Source organism: Rhizoctonia solani, chromosome 9, assembly GCF_016906535.1.
Source record: "Rhizoctonia solani chromosome 9, complete sequence".
Taxonomy (NCBI): Eukaryota; Fungi; Basidiomycota; class Agaricomycetes; order Cantharellales; family Ceratobasidiaceae; genus Rhizoctonia; species Rhizoctonia solani.
The window spans coordinates 1,463,595-1,482,227 of NC_057378.1; the positions used below are offsets into that span (position 1 = coordinate 1,463,595).

Sequence of the window (18,633 nt, forward strand, 5' to 3'; positions counted from 1 at the left end):
CTTGAAAATCCACAAGTAGTGAGAATGTTAGATGGTACTAACTCCCAGACTGGTTGCATTTGGCACCAGGTTCACCTTGTGGTCTTGGCCAATGGCCATTCACATACCATTCCCTTCTTACTTTGCCCTATTGGTAATACTTTGGCTATACTTGGCATGTCATGGTTAATAGCAGAAGCTCCCCTCATTGACTGGCAACAGGAATCAGTCACATTCCCTGAAATGGTTCAAATTGCATCAGAAGAGGAAGCTGACCCACATCCCATTGCAGACCTCCCTCCTCAGTATCACAAATTTGCCAAGGTCTTTGGTGAAGAGGAATTCAAGGTCTTACTGCCTCACAGGGAGTACAACATAGCAATTGATCTCCTCCCCAATGCCAAACTCTCACCAGGACCTATTTACAGCATGACTGATGCCAAATCCAAAGCACTCAAACAACACATAGACAAGGAACTGGCCACAGGCAAAATCAGGCCCAGTACCTCCTCCACAGGCACCCCAGTCATGTTTGTAAAGAAGGCAGATGGATCTCTCCAATTGGTAGTAGATTATAGGAAACTCAACAATATCACACATAAGAACATCTACCCCCTACCAAGGCAGGATGACCTAATGGCTAAACTGCAGCACACCAAGATCTTTACAAAACTGTATCTATGTTGGGGTTACAACAATGTCTGGATCAAGGAAGGAGATGAAAGGAAGACAGCTTTCAGAACCAGGTACAGCCTCTTTGAGTACCTAGTGATGCCTTTTGGTTTAACCAATGCCCCTGTGGCATTCCAACATTTTAAGAACAATCTATTTAGGGATGTAATTGATGTCACTGTGGTCATTTACCTGGATGACATCTTGATCTTCTCCAAAAAGCCCAAGGACCACCCTGTGCATGTAAGGGGAGTCTTATGCAGACTCATGAAGAATCAACTGTTTTGCAAACTATCCAAGTGTCACTTCCATGTCACTACAGTTGATTATCTGGGTATTGTCATTTCACTGGCAGGCTTCTCTATGGATCAGAAAAAAATTGAGGCAGTCACATCCTGGCCCATCCCAAAAACAGTCAAACAGGTCCAAGCTTTTCTGGGATTGGTCAACTATCTTAGAAGGTTCATTCCCAATTTCAGCTCAGTAGCACAACCACTCCACAACCTCACCAGGAAGGACTCTCCTTGGTCTTGGGGACCCTCAGAAGAGACTGCTTTCCAGGAATTGAAAGCCTTAGTCACCAGAAGCCTGGTCCTAATTCACTCAAACCCAGAGCTACCTTACTACCTGGAAACAGATGCCTCAGGAGTAGCCATGGGAGCAATCCTCAGTCAGAGGGGAGCCAATAACTGGTTATATCCCATTGCTTACATGTCTAAACCCTTCTCTGGGGCCAAGGCCAATTACAATACCCACAACAAAGAGTTGTTGGTAATAATAAAGGCACTCAAGGAATGGGGAATCTTCCTAGAAGCAACAGATAAGCCAGTACAAGTATTCACAGACCATTGGAACTTGGAATATTGGATGGGTGCACAGACCTTCAACCATAGATGTGCCTGTTGGAGGGTGTTCCTGAGCAACTTTCACTTTGAGATCCACTGCTGGCCTGGGAAGCAGTCAGGAAAACTGGATGCCATATCCAGAAGGGCAGATTACAGTGCTGTTCAAAACTGTTCACAGGATTGGAACTTTTGTACTGTATCAGTTGTTACTCAATCATTTGTCAAACAATAAATTTGATATTTGTCTGGCAAGTTTGGTAGTGTCTTCTCTGTCTAACACAATTTATCTTATTCAGTTTGAATCAGATTTGATCAAGATACACTCAAAACAATGGAACAATCTCTGTGAACAGTTTTGAACAATGGACTACAGGATATACAACTCAAGCAAATATCAATACTTGGTTGGGCCACCTTTGGCTTTGATCCAAGCCTGAGTCCTCCTAGGCATACTCTCTATCAAATCCTGGCACTTCTGAGCACTAACTTTGTCCCAAATCTCCTGCACCCTCTCCCATAATTCCAACATCCCACTTGCAGGGGTTTCATAGCTATAAAGCTCCCTCTTGATTTGATCCCAAAGGTTTTCAATTGGATTGAGGTCTGGGGAGTTAGCAGGCCACTCAAAGACCTCTAAGCCACTCCCTTGGAACCAGTCTTGTAAAATATGGGCCTTGTGGGAGCTTGCATTGTCTTGCATAAATATGACCTTCTCCATGTCTAACCCATAGTACTCCAGAGTTTGCTTGAGTTCATCTTCCAGGATCTCCACATAGAGTTCCTTGGTGAGAGACCCATCTATCTTGCACATAAAACCAGTACCTTCCAACCCCATGCATGCCCAAATCATGATATGGCCTCCTCCATGATTGTGGGTTTTGATGATCTGGTGGGGCTGAGGTGCCTGGCCAACCCTTTTATAGGCATAGTGGTGCCCATCTGACCCAAATATGCTGATCTTGGTCTCATCTGACCACTGGACCCTCTTCCATTCATCAATTGTCCAGTGCTGGTGTACCATAGCAAATTCATAGCATGCCTTGATATGTTCCATTGTCATAGCTGGCTTTTTGGGCTAGACAAAAGGCACCACACCAGCTTTCTGCACTGCTCAACACACAGTAAGGCTTGAGAAAGGGACCCCATTTGTGTTAGAGAGCTCTTGAGCAACTAGGCATGGGGTTGTGGGGGCAGGGCAAGTCAACAAGTGGGTGGCATGGTGAATACTGGTTAGTGAGAGTTTAGAAAGGCAGCCACCAGAGTGCTTGGGGAGCTCAGGACAGTGCATTGCCCTTATCCTGCTAATTACTCCAGTACTGACACCGGTTTGAGTGTGAATTTCTGAGAAGTGAAGGCCCTTTTTGAGCTTATCAACAACATTCTGGACATCAGAGGTTGGCAAAGCTTTAGGCACAGTAGGCAGAGGACAGCAGAGGGTTGAGGCAGACTCAGAGCAATTGGGAGGGATTAAAAACCTGCCAGTAGAGCATGACATCATTGAATGACATCATATGACATCACAGCTGATGTCACCATAAAATCATTGGGGGGCTAGACCCCATTGTTCAAAACTGTTCACAGACATACCCTGATAATTTTGTTTGTCACTCAGTCAATTCTCAACCAAATCAGACCAGACAAAGTACACTGCATAGAAGAGGTAATAGTACTTGTCTGAGTGGAGTTTCAAATTAATCTGCCCACTAATGGTGAAATAATGGCTTGTTCTTGAAGAAAACAGCATCTCTGTGAACAGTTTTGAACAGCAATGTATGTCTAAATTCTCTATTCCATAACACTATCTGTGTTAAGAGTTGTGTAAGTACAGGAGTAAGAGAGAATTACTATATACAAAATGTATATGGGAATAGCTAAGAACTAGTATTAAGTATCAGAATATATGCACAGAATACATGCACAATGTATCCTAAGTTTATCAGGAATAAACAACTCCTAACAAATAGTCTACCAACTATGAAGTGCAGGTGGTTGGTTATATAGTACCTTACACTAATGTTACTTAAACCTAGGTCACTAAGGGTATGTATACTTAAGGTTTCTGGGATAGTACCTTAAGTAAGAGGGTTACCTGACTAATGTACAGGATTTATAAGATTTGCCTCATAAGTATAGGACTTATAGATACTTAAGTAAGACTTAAGACTTATAGGATTTACCTAAACATATCTAGGGCTCATGAGATATTGTAGATAAAGCTATCTATAATATGGGAGTATGGATGATTGATACACTATCACTCAATCACAACAATCCTTACAGTATTGTTGCACTATTCTTAATATTGAGCTCAACAACTGTGACAGTCAAGGGGCACAGGGTTGCAGTAAGTAAAGTAATAGGCTACCCTGTGTCTGTTGGAACTGGCCTATGGTCTCAGTGTGCCAAATAACCTCCTTTGCTATTTACAATGAGTCAATCACTAAAGTAAATGTGCAGATAAGCTGTTAAAGGCTTGTGTGTATATGACTATATATAAAAGTGGATGAATGGATGCATTAGAAGCGTCTTCACAGGGTCCTTTTGTACCCTGAGAAGGTGCACAAATAAGTATATACATGATTGATATCAAGAGGGGGTACAGGAGATTCAGGTGGCAACTGAAACACTTGAAAGAGCCAATACTCTGGTACATAGTAAACAACAACAGTCCCTGATATTTGTCCCAAGGCAATATTTGCCCCAAGGCAGTATTTACCCATGTGGGTCCTTGGATGTCCCAAGGCTAAGTGTTTCATCCTTGGAGTAAACAGTCCCAAAGGTATGATACCTCTGAACTGGGTACTTACAGTAAATAGTGCATAACTCTGCCAAATGTTGTCTCTTCTGAGTGTTTGAGCCATTTGTCTGGACCACACAAACAGGCACACCTAACTGCAAGCAATTTGGCAGTTTGGAATGCCTGGGTAATGGAGAAAAGGTGCATTCAGTGGATTGATGCTTAAGTGCTGATTAAGTGCTGGAACACTTGCCTATGCAACAGGGGGGACCCTGAATATTTCTGTGTGTAGCCACAAGATAGAATACTGTATAATAAATACTACAAACAGGGAAAGTATTGGTAGTTACTGTTCATCTACTCAGCTGAATTTATATGTATTTAAATGAGTGAGAAAGCAGCATATATGCAGAAGATATTGCATATTGAGGGTATTCCTGAAGCTAGTAGGTTTTGCAAAGGTTGCAATTGGATAGAGGGACCTTGAAAACCTTAGTTTGCATCTTTATCCCATTTTATTTACTGTAGTATTAGTTGTGTAAATAATAAAATAAGTACAGATTAATGGAAAAATGTCATATCCATAATAATCTGGCAGTTGTAATTGGCCAACAGTGAATGCCAGCTTGCATGTTGGCAGTTGAAGGTTGCAGTGGTTGGCAGACACAGTGATGGGATGAGGAGTACTTTCTAAAAATACATGCCATCACTCAAAGGACCAAATGACTGCCAAGAGCTCCTTGTCATGGATGTTGAAATTAAGTTTTGCACCTTTGAATCACTCCAAAAAGAACCCCAGTGGATGGAGGCAACTGTCTTCCTGGCATTGACTTAGTATAGATCCAAGGGCTGCTCCCAATGCATTTGTCCCAAGGTAATATGGTTGACTGGGGGCTGCATGGGCTAACACCAGCGCCTTGGCAACAACTGTCTTGATGGGTTCAAATGCCTGTTATTCTTTCTCCAACCAGCACCAGGGCATGTTCCTCTTGACCAGTTTATACAGGGGTTGTGCCATGTGACTGAGATTGGCAACAAATTGGTGTAGAAAGACAGCAAAGCCTAGAGAATATTGGACTTCCTTAACCTTCATGGGTTTTGGCTAATCTTTTACTGCCTGGATTCTGGGTTTGTCCAGGCTGAATCCCTTCTCTGCTACAATAATTCCTAGGTATTCTACTGGCTGTTTATGGAACTTGCATTTGAAAGCTTTGCAGAATAACTGGTTTTCCATTAGTTGCTTTATCACTTCATGGACATGGCTGGTGTGGTCTTCCTTGTTGCATGAATAGATCAGGATGTCATCCAAGTAAGCAATCACACATACACCTGACAGATCTTTGAAGAGTTTGTTCATGAAATGTTAGAACATAACTGGGGTGTTGATTAAGCCAAACATCATTACCAAGGATTCATATAGCCCATTCTTAGTCTGGAAGGCTGTTTTTCATTTGCTGCCTTCTTTGAAAAATATTCTTGTACCCCCAGTGCAAATTGAGTTTTATTGTTACAACCTATCAGATCTTACCACCAGAATCTCCTCTTTTTCTGATATTTTACTATCTTTTATGGACTCTTTATCTGTACTTTTTTGATCACATGATCATGGTGCTTATCAAGCCAAGATGCTGCACTAAGACCTGCCAAGATGCTGTGCCAAGGGCACCTAGATAACAAACATGCTTCTGTGCAGTCTGCAGCATGCTTCCTATTTGCATATCTTACTTCATTCTCTCACACTTTATCAATTTGTAATTAGAGGTTCTTGTGTATATATACAGCAGGAAAATTGCTTGGAGATCCCAAGTTGATTTTACCTTGTCTACCATCACAGACAGGTACCCAGTAGCCAGCAGTAGTGTTGGGACCCTAAGTCCCCTAACTTACCAATAGACAGTCAGTAGACCCCCTTACTCACTGGCCTGGGGCCTTTCCACATTGTAGTTGGCATCTCCCATGCCACCTTAAGCAGTCTAGTCTCAGTAGAGAGTGTCATAAACAGAGGAAAATAGAACTAGCTGGAATTGAACCAGCTTGACCACTAAGCCATAGAGCCCTATTATTCCTCTGCTGACAACCCATGATTACACCTGCTACCCCCCAAATTTGGGCTTGGGCCAGCATGCAACCACTTGTACTGGTCGTGTGACCATGTGCAGGACAGATAGCTTTAGAGTAGATTTGCCCTGTTGTAGTATGGCCTTAAGGACCCACCACTAGTGTGTGACCCAACTGTCATGTTGGTCACACACTAGTGAGCAGGTGCTTGTAGCTGTACTAATACACATAAATCTTCTAGCTAAGGCTAACTACTAGAGAGGCTGCTTAAGGCAGCATGGAAGGGGGGCTACAATGAGGAAGGCCTAAGGCTGGTGGCTACTGAATATCTACTGTGACTATGTTGTAACCACACTGTAAGGTGGGCTACACGCTAGTGGTGGGTGCTTTAGGCTGTACTACTACAAATACTGCTTATCTAATCTACTATCTAGGCTAACTACTGGTGCACTTGACGCTTATGGCATCCTACTGCTAGCTACAGTAGATGCAAAGGGCCCTTAGGGCTGGGAGGTGTGATAGGTCTGATAAAGGGGTTAACAATGTACTATTGGGGTCCTAGCTACTTAGCTAGGCTTCTGATATCCTCCTCTAATGAATAAGAGACAAGGTAAAATTGACTTGGGGGTTCCTGTTATGGAATGACTAATTTAGACATATGCGCCCCTAATTACCAATATTGAATAGTGCAAACTGCAGTAATCATACTTGCTCTATCCAAATATGGGCATGAGCATTACTATATCTGGAAACTGGCAGAGCTATAAGACCTTTTATACTTTATTTCCTCATTGTGCCTGCATATATACATGTCTAATTATGCAAAGTGGTCATACTATTATTTCTATGATTTATAGTATCTTTTGTATTATACATTTATATGTAGGAATGGTACTTACAGACCATAGAACAAGTGCAAGTAAGCATGCAAGCACCAGCGCTTAGTCATTGCAAATAAGCGCCAAAGGTTGGCAGGGCGCACCAACGCCAATATCTTGGCGGGAAATAGGCATATTACTATGCGGACAAATACCAATAGGTCGGAGGCTCCGGCATCTCAGTTCCCAAAAAGGAATTGTCTGATTCTGAGCCAAATTGATGGAGATACTAACCATTTAAGTTTCTAGCTTTTTCTATGAGATCCTACCTTGCCTCAAGGTTATTTTTAGCATTCACACTAATGTAATTTAGTCATGTATGCTCTAGAACATTCTGTAAATAGCCTTGAGTCTATCCCGCTAGGACTTATTGGGACTAATTGGTCTTGATGTATCAAATAGCTCAGACTGTACCTCTCATGTAACTTCCTCTTTTGTACATCATGTATATAGTTATTTGTTCTCCCTCTGGGGTATATAAAGCGCCTGAGGGAGACCCTTTGAATACATCTTCTTTTCATCCCATTCTTACCCCTTGTGTGAACTTGAAGATCTATTAGATCTTCTTAACTTAGTTTAGAGTGTCTTATTTTGCTTTCTTAGCCTCTTAAGCTCACTGAACTTAACCTGTAAGGTATCTCGGCGCATATAGCCTCTAGCAAGGTCCCAACAGATACTGGGTAGCTAGGAAAGGCTCTAGGGCAACCCTGAACCTCTTGAGTAAGTCAGTTGGGAGAGTTTAAGGCCTTGAGAGCGGCATATACACCTTAACTGAGTGCAATCTCAGTCAAATAAATTACTAACAAATCCAGATAAATTGTAGTAGGTAACTAAGACTCAATACTAACTTTCATACTATAGGTATAGGCATAACCAACCACCTGCATCTGCAGTAATTGCTTGATTACTTGTTAAGTGTAGGGATCACCCTGATTACTAACCTAATTTACCCTTATATAGCTAGTCTATTGCCTTTTATATCCATAGATAATTGATCTATTAATAACTTTATTATATTCTGTATATATTACATAGTCCCTAAAACTCTACTCTATAACAGTTCCAAGCAATTTTCCTGCTGTTTATATAGACAAACTAAACAAGTACATGTGGTCTGTGTGTGTGAAAGGAAGACTAAATGTGAAAAAGGAAGTGTGCTGTGGACTGCGCAGAAGTGTGGATTACTCCTATGTGCCCTTGGCACAGCATATTGGCACAGCATCTCAGCATAATAAGCGCCAAGATCACGTGATTGAAAAACAAAAGATAAAGGGTCCGTAAAAAATACTAGAAATAATAGAAAATTTGTCCAATTCCAATGGTATATTTCAAGGGAGTGCAACAGACTACTAGTAAGTAAAAAGCACTTAGGGTCCTCACACTACTAGCTGGCTACTGAGTACCTGTCTGTAATGAGTGACAAGGTAAATTTGACTTGGTGTTGTAGACACAGTCAAACAGACCAGCATAAGTGGTTGCATGCTGGCCCAAGCCCAAATTTGGGGGGTAGCAAGTGTAATCATGGGTTGTCAGCAGAGGAATAATAGGGCTCTATGGCTTAGTGGTCAAGCTGGTTTGATTCCAGCTAGTTCTATTTTCCTCTGTTTATGACAGAAGCTTGTTGAATTTTTCTCCCCAAATACTTCAACATATGGGTGGCATTCCAGGGGTACCCCTTCTAGTAGATCATTGTCTGCTTCCTCCTGAGCAATGGCAAAGGTTTCCAGGGGCAAGTGGGGATTGTGAGTGATTGGTGGTTCCAGTCTATCTCTGGGTTGTTCCAGTCAAGCTGTTTGATTTTTAAGAAGACAGCATGTGAACCTGTGTTGGAGATAAGGAAAGTATTAGTCACCTGTTTGCCATCATAGATGTAGGTAAAGTTAGCTTTCTTCCTAATTTTACTAGTTTTGAGAAGAATCATCCAGCATGGTGACAATTTGTGGTGTAAGGAGATCAATGAGGGGGATATAGGGTGCTTTTGCTGTGTTAGGGTGTAGGAGGTTTGATGCAGCACCCAAGACTATCAGGACCCCTAATGAACCTTCTTTTGTGTTGGTTAATTGTGTAGAAATGGTGAAGATGGGTTCATTGGTGCTACTACAGTTTGCATCAAAACCAATCAAATAGAACAAAACTCTGACTTAGGACATGTATAACTTGAGAGCCAGAGAATGTATAACAATAAGAGCTTCACTGGTTGATTGCTACTCCACTTGGCTACATAATGCATGTAAACAAAATGCATTTGAATGAAATTTGGCAGAGATGCATGCAAAACAATGCAGCACGTGCATTTGATCAGTTTTGATGCAGGCTCCACTGCTTTCTAGTGTGGACACACATATCCAAAACAAAACATGTTATGCCTTTGTGTTATGTTGCAGTTCAATCTAGCATTATATAGGTTCCCATTGCATACCAATTTGTAGTAATTGTACCCTTCTAACTATGCCTAAGGCGCTCTCCCAAGATACACTTAATTTTGTGCTATCTATGCTTGATGGCCACAGTTCACATGTCAAAATCATATCACAAATGGGTGTTTCAGCTGGCTACATAGCTAAAGTCCAAGCTGAGTACTGTCCAGACTGGAAGAAGTCCAATGGGGCCAGCCATGCAAACTAAATGCTACCCCTACCCATTACACTGTTTCCCTTGTGACCCATGGCTCATGTTACACCCTCTTAACATATACCATTAGAATTGGACAATTTCTCTATTATTTCTAGTATTTTTTATGGACTTGATATCTTTTGTTTTTTGATCACGTGATCTTGGCGCTTACAACGCCAAGATGCTGCGCCAAGATGCCATGCCAAGGGCGCTTGGGAGAAATCCACGCTTCTGCACAGCCCACAGCACACTTCTCCTTTCAAATATACTCTTCCTTTCTCATGTGCACAGACCATGTACATACTTTGCTCTTATCTATATATACAGCAGGAAAATTGCTTGGAACCCCCAAGTCAATTTTACCTTGTCTTTCATCCTACACAGGTTTCAGAAGCTTAGCTAAGTAGCTAAGATCCCAGTAGTACATTGCTCACCCCACTCAGTAGACTCATCACACCTCCCAGGCATGAGGCCCCTCCTCATTGCCAGTAGATAGTTAGTTGTTGCCTTAAGCAACTCAGCTGCAGTAGTATAGCCTTAGAGTAGTTTTTGCAGTGTCTAGTACAGCCTTAAGTGCCTGCTCCATTAGTGTGTACCCACCTTACAGTGGTGTACAACAGTTCAACAGTCAGCACTTGCCAGGCTATGCAAACCTTATCTGAGCTTACTGGGGAGTCCATCAGCACTAATACAGTTTGACATGCCTTGAAACAAGGTGGTTTACATGCTGTGAAGAAGGTCCAAAAACCAAAGCTAACCACAAAACATATCCAAGAATGCCTTGCATTTGCCAGGGCTCATAAAGATTGGACTGTAGAAGACTGGAGGCAAGTCTTGTGGTTGGACAAGACCAAAATCAATCAATTAAGGTTGGATGGGGCTCATTGGGCCTGGGCTAGGCCAGCAGAGGAGCATGATGGACAGCTGGTAATTCCAACTGCCAACCATGGCAGAGGTTCCCTCATGTTTTGGGGATGTATGGGTTGGCTAGGGACCAGATTTGGATGCAAAATAGAAGCCTCACTGACTAAAGAGGTCTACATGCAAATTTTAGAGGATGAATTTTTGCAGAGTCTGGAGCATCTTAGAATGGATTTGGACAAGGTGATCTATATGCACAACAATGCAACCCCTCACAAAGCAAAAATCACCCTCAAATGGCTAGAAGAACATGGGATTGAGTGTCTTGAATGGCAAGCTAACTCTCCTGATCTCAATCCTATCAAGAACTTATGGGCAGAGCTCAAACAGAAACTAGGCAAGTACAAGGAGCCCCCAAATGGGATCCTGGAGTTGTGGGAGCAGGTTCAGGTGGTTTGGGACCAGTTTGCGCCAGCTTATTGTCAAAACCTAATTGAAAGCATGCCAAGATGCATGGCTCTGGTTTTAGAGAAGAAGGGAAAACCCACTCCTTATTGAATTACTATGTTCTGGAGAATATGATTCCTTGTATCAAAACTGATCACATGACCTACTGACACTGTTTCATGTATGGCTCCACTGTTTATTTATCAACTGTTGTGTATGTACATACATTATGAAGTACAGTGGACTGGCTATTTATGGATGTAATTTATATTTGCATATGTTGCCTGGCTCTCAAGTTATATATGTTACAAGTCAGAATCTTGTTCTATTTGATTGGTTTTGATGCAAACTTTAGATACATTACAAACTTCTATACAATTATTTAATACATTGGCTTCAGGGCCCTTGCATGTGGCAGCAGGTACATATAGTCATCTCCCAATTTGGAAGACCCTTTGTCAACATTGGCAGTTTCCTTGGTCTTCCCCTTACCTTGTATAGGGGCAGCCTTCCATCCAGTGTGGCTTTCCACCAATTTGTGGCCCATCTTCCCACACTTGATGCAGGCTCCCTCAGAGGAGACATTTTGGCTGGTAATTGCCCCCCTGTTGGGGGTACTGGAAGTGCTGCTATACTTATTACCCTTTGGCAGGTGGCTAGCTCTTTCTGCATGGGAGGTATTGTCAATGATGAGGGCAGTGTCTTGTAGCTCCCTCAGGGCCCTTGGTTAACAATCTGTTGTTGCAATCTGGCAACAAACTTCCCAGTGGAGTCCTCAAGCAATTTGGCCCCTAAGAGTGGTGTTCTTCTAATCAAACAGCATTTGCAGCATGCAAAACTTTGTGTTGTATTCAGCACTTGTGCTGGTTTGTATTAGGGAAGTAGTTTTCTGCTCTGCTGCTCTGGTTGCATCAGAATTGCCAAAGGTGTGTCATTCAATGCCTGACATATGGTTTGGAAAGAGGAATACATGGTTATATCTGATAGTCAAAACAAGAAGAAAGTTTCAGTTGGGCTCATCTTTTGTGATGAAGATCCAATGTTTGATTGGAACAATGAAGGCCCTTCTTTTCCATACAAATGCTTGAATAGTTGCAATAGTCCCACAGATCTTTATCTTGGTATGCATGTATTGCATAGAAATGCTATGAGTCTGGCTTGAGACCCCAGGTCTTATTGAAGAGGCTGCAGTACATCTGTGGTTTGAACCTATCTTGCTCTGGCTAGAACCAAGGTAGTTTACATTGATTTGTGTGGAGATTTTGAAGACTAAAATTTATGTAGTCCCACTCAATCTGTCACTTTTGATCCTCAACTCACTCTTAGGGCCTACATAGTCAAGGATGACAATGGAATGTGATTATCTGCTCTCACAAATTACAGGCAATCCCAATTCTGGAGGAATTGGGAGGTGATCTTTCAGGCCAATCACATGTATTTGCATGCTACACCCCATATCAACTATATACCCTACAATGATTGCTGTCAATATGATACAATTAACCCAAATTGTTATAGTGCTGACATTCTGGCCATTACAAGTCAAAAAGATGTAATGTCTCAGGTGACTTAGTCAGATGAGGCAATAACCAACAGCAACTGACAATGTAACTAAAGCAAGTTAGTTTGTTGTACTCTTAGTAACCTAGACCAGCTAGTAGTAAGGTGTAATGGATTGGTACTACTTGATGTAGGCAACAAGGAGTCCCAATACAGTAGTAGATCACACAAGGGCCTATACAAGGCAGATAAAATGTGTAACTAGCAATCAATGCATAGCAGAGTTTAACTCAAGCCCCAAGAGCTAGTGCTATGGCTTAGGAGGGCTACCTGGTATTAGTTTGGACTTACCCTTAAGTCTAGTAACTGTCAGAAGGGCAATTGGTACTCAAGCAAGCAGTAAGCTCTAGGCTACACAAGTAGATATGCAGGTGAGATAGTATTGGAGCTAACTGAAGCTTAAGCAAGTAATCACAAGGTGAAGTGAAACAGTAATAGATTGTAAAATGGCAAAGAGCAGGGTGCCCTTCCTGAATAGGAAGGACCCCTGTATATACATAAAGAAGTGGCTATGCCACTGGGGGTTACCTAATGCTTTCCTAATCTGCAGTGACTGTGCTTTGATGATCAGATCAAAGCACAGTTGCCTGTGATCAAAGCACAGTCACTGTGCAACTGCAGAATTGCAAATTGCTGCAGACTGCGGCTGTGGCTGTGCATTATGTAATAGCTGTGCTGTAGTGACTGCAGAATTAGATAAGCATCAAAACAAACACAGGAAGCAGATATATTTGCACTACAGGGGCAAACCTGTAAGAATACATGTTATCAGGTCAGACAATCACAGAAAGGTCATGAGAGCCATTAGATAACTTCATATCTAGGTGTTTGAAGGCTGTGTTCTAAGGTATCAGGTAAGCATCCTATGACACAAATTCTCCTTGCCAATTGATCCTACTTCCTAGAAGCACCAGTGACAATCCACCTGTGCACCCATTTTTGTATGTGTATTCTTGGCATCTACTGTGCAAATGTTTGATTTCATGGTTGCCCACCTGAATGCATGGACTTTCTGTGGGTTTGTTGGCTTGACTATGACAAGGAGGAAGTGGGTGGATGGAATTTTGATTACCTGGACTGTGTCTCTTATCCACAATGTCAAAACAACAAGGAGTTACTTGATGGATTTGGATTTGTCAACCCATGCAACAATGTGTCCTGGACAGTCACATGACAAGTACAAGTGGTTGCATGCTGGCCCAAGCCCAAATTTGGGGGGTAGCAGGTGTAATCATGGGTTGTCAGCAGAGGAATAATAGGGCTGTATGGCTTAGTGGTCAAGCTGGTTCAATTCTGGCTAGTTCTTTTTTCCTCTGTTGATGACACATTGTATGTGTGGCTCATTTGATCCCCAACTTCAACCCTGGTTTCACCATTTCAACTTCTGCTACCAACTCCACATTAGATGTGTGTGACAACTCAGACAGCAACCATGACTGGAAATATCACTATGTCAACTGGTAAGTAATAATTCTGTATCAGAAATATATATTATACAACTAAAATACATTCTAAATGTATGTTTGTTGACAGAGACATGATGATGCAATACCTTGGAGGCAGTATAGGTCACTTTAATCAATATACAAACCAAAATCACCCTTCTGACATCACTAATGGTATGCATACAGCTAGCATTTCTATTGAATGTACAGCTCACAGAACAGAAAATGTAGAGATCAACAAGGATGAAGTTGAAGCAACCAAGTTGGAAGAGTTTGGGGTCAATGAACACAGCAATGTGATTGGCAGCAATGGGGGCATCAAGGCTGATGGAGTTCACCCAAAGGAGGACTTTGAGGATAATGTTTTGGAAACTAGCAATTGCAAAGAAGCCTATGGTTTTATGAGCAGAGAGGAAGATTTTTGACAATTTGTATGATCTACAGTACACATACAATAGAACAACTTGATTTCTAAACCTAGCAAATTGTACTTTGTTATGGTATAGATAATTTAGACATATGCAATCCTAATTACCAATAGTCAACAGTGTAAACTAGGGTAACCATCTTTGCTCTATCCAAATATGGACATGAGCATTACTGTATTTGGAAACTGAAGGTGCTATAAGACATTTTATTCTGCATTTCCTTATTGCACTTCCATATATACATGTTTGTCCATGCAAAAAGGTCATGCTATTATTTCTGTGACTTAAAGCGTTTTTGGCACCATACATTTATATGCAGGAATTATACTTACAGAGCATAGGATAAGTGCAAGTAAGCATGGAAGCACTGGCACTTAATAATTGCAAATAAGTGCCCAAGGTTGGCACACACCCCAATGCCAATATCTCAGCAGGAAATAAGTGTATTACCATGCAATCAAATACCAATAGGTTGGATGCACCAGCATCTCACTTCTCAAGAAGGAATTGTCTGATTCTGAGCCATATTGATGGAGATACTAACCATTTAAGTTTCTAGCTCTTGCTATGAGTTCCTACCTTACCTCAAGGCTATTTTTAGCATTCACACTAATGTAGTTTAGTCATACATGCTCTTGAATATTCTATTAATAGCTCTGGGTCTATCTCACTAGGATTTATTAGGCTTAATTGGTCTTTGTGTGTCAAATAGCTCAGACTGTACCTCTCATGTAACTTGTCCTAGACGTCCTTAAGGGGCGTCAAGGCAGTAGGCACTTGCGGCCATATGGAACTGTACATAAACCGCGTAAGGCAGCAAGGAAACTACCTACAACAACAAACTAACTATCTACAGTGGCAAGACGCTATAAGGTGTTTGCAAGCTACCTAAGTACAGTGGGAACAACGCTTAAGGTGTGTATCTAAGTGAGTTACTGGCCTAAGGCCTTGTACAGTGTAAAGGGATGCAACAAGAGGTAATCAACCTGGGTGTTACCATGGTTGGTTGGCCTCCTTATATATTCTACAAGCCAGCTATTTACAAATACATTATATCAAATACCTAATCCAATAAGAACCCTGCTCTGCAGTTGGCCTTACTCATGCATACATGTCACTGACGTGTCATGATGACATCATAGGTGTAGGTGGCTATGTATGCTGATTAAGCACGGATGGGGACGTGACTTTGGCGCTTAGTGTATGATATAAGCACCAAAGTCACATGATTGAAAATGTTGTCTGTTTAACTCCGTTTAAATTTGAGAAAATCGAAATAAATTCCGTGGTATTGATTGTGTCTACAACACTGCCCCCCCTCTAAGGGCCTTCTTTTTCATATCTTTTTTGTATTTTTCTAGAATTTTTTCCGTGTTTTTCAAGTTTTCTCAAGGTTCCCACGTGTTTTCCTTGGACCCATAACCTTTCCATTTGACTTGGAAGAACCACTTCCTGTTTCTTTCTTCTGCATTTGTTATGCCTTTGACCTTGTATTCTTCTTCCCCATCCATGGTAATTGGTGGTGGGCAGTTTTTAAAGGCGCAGTTTCTATCCTTTTTGACCTTAGACAGCAGCCCTACATAGAAGATGTTGTGGATACACATGGTTGGTGGGAGCTCTAGACAATATGCCCAATTGGAGATCTTCTTGACAACCTTGAATGGTCCCAGGCGTTGTTCTGTTAGCTTGGGACTTAGGGTTTTGAGGTTGACATTTTTGGCGTCAAGCCAAGCCTCTTCTCCAATCTCAAACTCTATCAGGCTTCCTTCCCCTCCAGCAATCATGTGTTGTTTGGATTGCCAGAGGGCAGACTCTACTTCCTGCCATTGTCTTTCCATTGTCTGAGCAAGGTCATTGGCTTCCAGGACATCTGTTGGTACGTTGGATGGGGTTAGAGTAGGTTCCCACCCATACAAGGCCTTAAAAGGGGTTTTGCCTGTACTACTATGTACTGCATTGTTGTAGGCAAACTCCGCCATTGGGAGCCATTTGGTCCAGTCCCTTTGATTGACCCCTGAGTAGGCCCTGAGGAAGTGCTCAATGGAGGGATTGACCTGTTCTGTTTGTCTGTTGCTTTGAGGGTGGTACGCCAAGGAGAAGTGAGGGTCAATGCCAAGGCGTTTGTACAGGGCCCGTAAGAATTTGTTGTTAAAGACCCTTCCTCTGTCAGATATGGTCTTTTCTGGCATGCCATGACGCTTCCACACATTTTCCAGGAATAGTTCTGCCAACCTGGGTGCTTTGAGTTTTTTGGAGCATTTCACAAATATCCTGTACTTTGTAAAGCTGTCAATGATCACCAGGATTGAGTTGTTATTTCCATCCTTGGGTAAGTCTACAATCATGTCATATGATACAAGTTGCCAAGGTTGTGACAGGAGTTCTAGTGGTTGCAGGGGAATGGATGTTTATCTTGGCTTCTGGATTCTCTGGCAAGTTTCACAGGAATCAACATGCCAGTACGTATCTGCATGGATGCCTGGCCAGTAGTAATTCCTAGAGACCAATTCTAAGGTTTGTTGCCTTCCAGGGTGACCAGCTATGGGACTAGCATGGAAGATGCGTAGCAGGTCTGTCCTTAAGGTCCCTACATCTGGAACTACAATGCATCCTTGGTAGAAGAGAAGACCTGCCTCCATTTTGTAATCCTTGAAAGCGCGTTTGATGGAGGGAGGTGCCTTGGACTTGTTTTGCAGGAATTGGAGGATTTCCTCCAGGGACTCATCCTGATCAAGCAATGATTTGATCTGGCGTTGCAGTTCCTTGTCCGGTAGTACTAGTGCCACATTTGCAAAGACAGGGTTGGGGAGCATGGTTTGGTTGGTAGGTGGGATATTGGCATGATTGGGTTGGTGTGACAGGGCGTTGGGTTTTCTGGATTGCTTCTCTGGTCTGTAGACAATTTGAAAGTTGTAACCAGCCAAGAGTAGGTGCCATTGTGCGTGTTGTTGATTGAATGTGCAGGATTCCTTCCAATACTCTAGATTGCAGTGGTCTGTGAAAACAGTGATTGGGTGTTCTGTTCCTTCCAAGAATATGCGCCAATACTCAAAGGAGCAGATGATTGCTAGAAGCTCCTTATTGTGTGTGTCATAGTTCTGCTTGGCTCCTTTGAATGATTTGGATAGGAAACCAAGTGGATGTAGGCGCCCATCTTCCTGTTGTTGACTAAGGATGGAGCCCAGAGCCACACTGGATGCATCTGTTTCCAGGAAGTAAGGTTTTGCAGGGTCAGTGTGGCGGAGTACTGGGGCATTGGTTATGGCTTCCTTTAGGCCTTGGAAAGCCTCCTGTTCCTTAGTGTCCCATTTCCAAGGAGTGTCCTTCTTGACTAGGTTGTGTAAGGGCCTGGCCATGTGGCTGAAGTTGGCAACAAATTGACGCAGGAAGTTGGCAAATCCTAAGAACAACTGAACTTCTTTGACCTTTGTGGGTGTGGGCCATTCCTGAACTGCTTGGATTTTGAGCTTATCCAAGCTGAATCCCTTATCCAAGACAATTATACCAAGGTATTCCACAGATGTTACGTGGAAGGTACACTTCAAGGCCTTGCAAAATAGCTGATTTTCCATTAATTGCCATAGAACTTCATGGAGGTGTCATGTGTGGGATGCATCATCCTTGGAGTAGATCAGGATGTTGTCAAGGTAAATGATGACGCATACATCCAATAGGTCCTTGAACAGGTTGTTCATGAAGTGTTGAAAGGAGGCAGGGGCATTGGTCAAACCAAATGTCATGACTAGTGATTTGTAGAGGCTGTATTTGGTACAGTAAGCAGTTTTCCATTCATTGCCTTCCTTAACTGGGACGTTATTGTAGCCCCATCTTAGATCTAACTTGGTAAAGACCTTGGCCCCATGGAGCTGGGCCATGAGATCATTGGGACGGGGTAGGGGGTAAACATTTTTCTTTGTCCAATTGTTGAGGCAATGGTAGTCCACTACCAAGTGGCGGGAACCATCCTTCTTTGGAACAAACATCACAGGCAAGCTGATAGAAGACTTGCTAGGACGGATCTTTCCTGCTTTGAGTTTGTCCCTGAGCCAATCCTTGAGTGTGGCGGATTTGGCATTGGTCATACTGTATAGGGGCAAGTTGAGGGGGCCT

General features: G+C 42.4%; 7 protein-coding genes across 7 annotated transcripts; 3 read left to right on the plus strand and 4 right to left on the minus strand.

Moving 5' to 3' along the window:
• Window positions 1-24: 24 nt before the first annotated feature.
• On the plus strand, window positions 25-1,728 carry RhiXN_07990 (Reverse transcriptase (RNA-dependent DNA polymerase); the record flags this gene model as incomplete). Its single annotated transcript, XM_043327806.1, has 1 exon — window positions 25-1,728. One exon carries the CDS (start codon window positions 25-27, stop codon window positions 1,726-1,728), a length of 1,704 nt encoding a protein of 567 aa, XP_043183191.1.
• Window positions 1,729-1,890: 162 nt separating this feature from the next.
• On the minus strand, window positions 1,891-2,556 carry RhiXN_07991 (DDE superfamily endonuclease; the record flags this gene model as incomplete). The annotated part of the gene is made up of 1 exon (XM_043327807.1): window positions 1,891-2,556. The coding sequence occupies one exon, from the start codon at window positions 2,554-2,556 to the stop codon at window positions 1,891-1,893; it is 666 nt and encodes a 221-aa protein (XP_043183192.1).
• Window positions 2,557-10,871: 8,315 nt separating this feature from the next.
• RhiXN_07992 (Transposable element Tcb2 transposase) lies at window positions 10,872-11,201 on the plus strand (the record flags this gene model as incomplete). Its single annotated transcript, XM_043327808.1, has 1 exon — window positions 10,872-11,201. One exon carries the CDS (start codon window positions 10,872-10,874, stop codon window positions 11,199-11,201), a length of 330 nt encoding a protein of 109 aa, XP_043183193.1.
• Window positions 11,202-14,187: 2,986 nt separating this feature from the next.
• On the plus strand, window positions 14,188-14,520 carry RhiXN_07993 (uncharacterized protein; the record flags this gene model as incomplete). The annotated part of the gene is made up of 2 exons (XM_043327809.1): window positions 14,188-14,269; window positions 14,327-14,520. 2 exons carry the CDS (start codon window positions 14,188-14,190, stop codon window positions 14,518-14,520), a joined length of 276 nt encoding a protein of 91 aa, XP_043183194.1.
• A 1,391-nt stretch (window positions 14,521-15,911) lies between these two features.
• Window positions 15,912-16,868, minus strand: RhiXN_07994 (integrase core domain protein; the record flags this gene model as incomplete). The annotated part of the gene is made up of 1 exon (XM_043327810.1): window positions 15,912-16,868. One exon carries the CDS (start codon window positions 16,866-16,868, stop codon window positions 15,912-15,914), a length of 957 nt encoding a protein of 318 aa, XP_043183195.1.
• Window positions 16,869-16,931: 63 nt separating this feature from the next.
• On the minus strand, window positions 16,932-18,095 carry RhiXN_07995 (Retrotransposable element Tf2 protein; the record flags this gene model as incomplete). Its single annotated transcript, XM_043327811.1, has 1 exon — window positions 16,932-18,095. One exon carries the CDS (start codon window positions 18,093-18,095, stop codon window positions 16,932-16,934), a length of 1,164 nt encoding a protein of 387 aa, XP_043183196.1.
• Window positions 18,096-18,122: 27 nt separating this feature from the next.
• RhiXN_07996 (Retrotransposable element Tf2 protein) lies at window positions 18,123-18,605 on the minus strand (the record flags this gene model as incomplete). Its single annotated transcript, XM_043327812.1, has 1 exon — window positions 18,123-18,605. One exon carries the CDS (start codon window positions 18,603-18,605, stop codon window positions 18,123-18,125), a length of 483 nt encoding a protein of 160 aa, XP_043183197.1.
• Window positions 18,606-18,633: the final 28 nt, after the last annotated feature.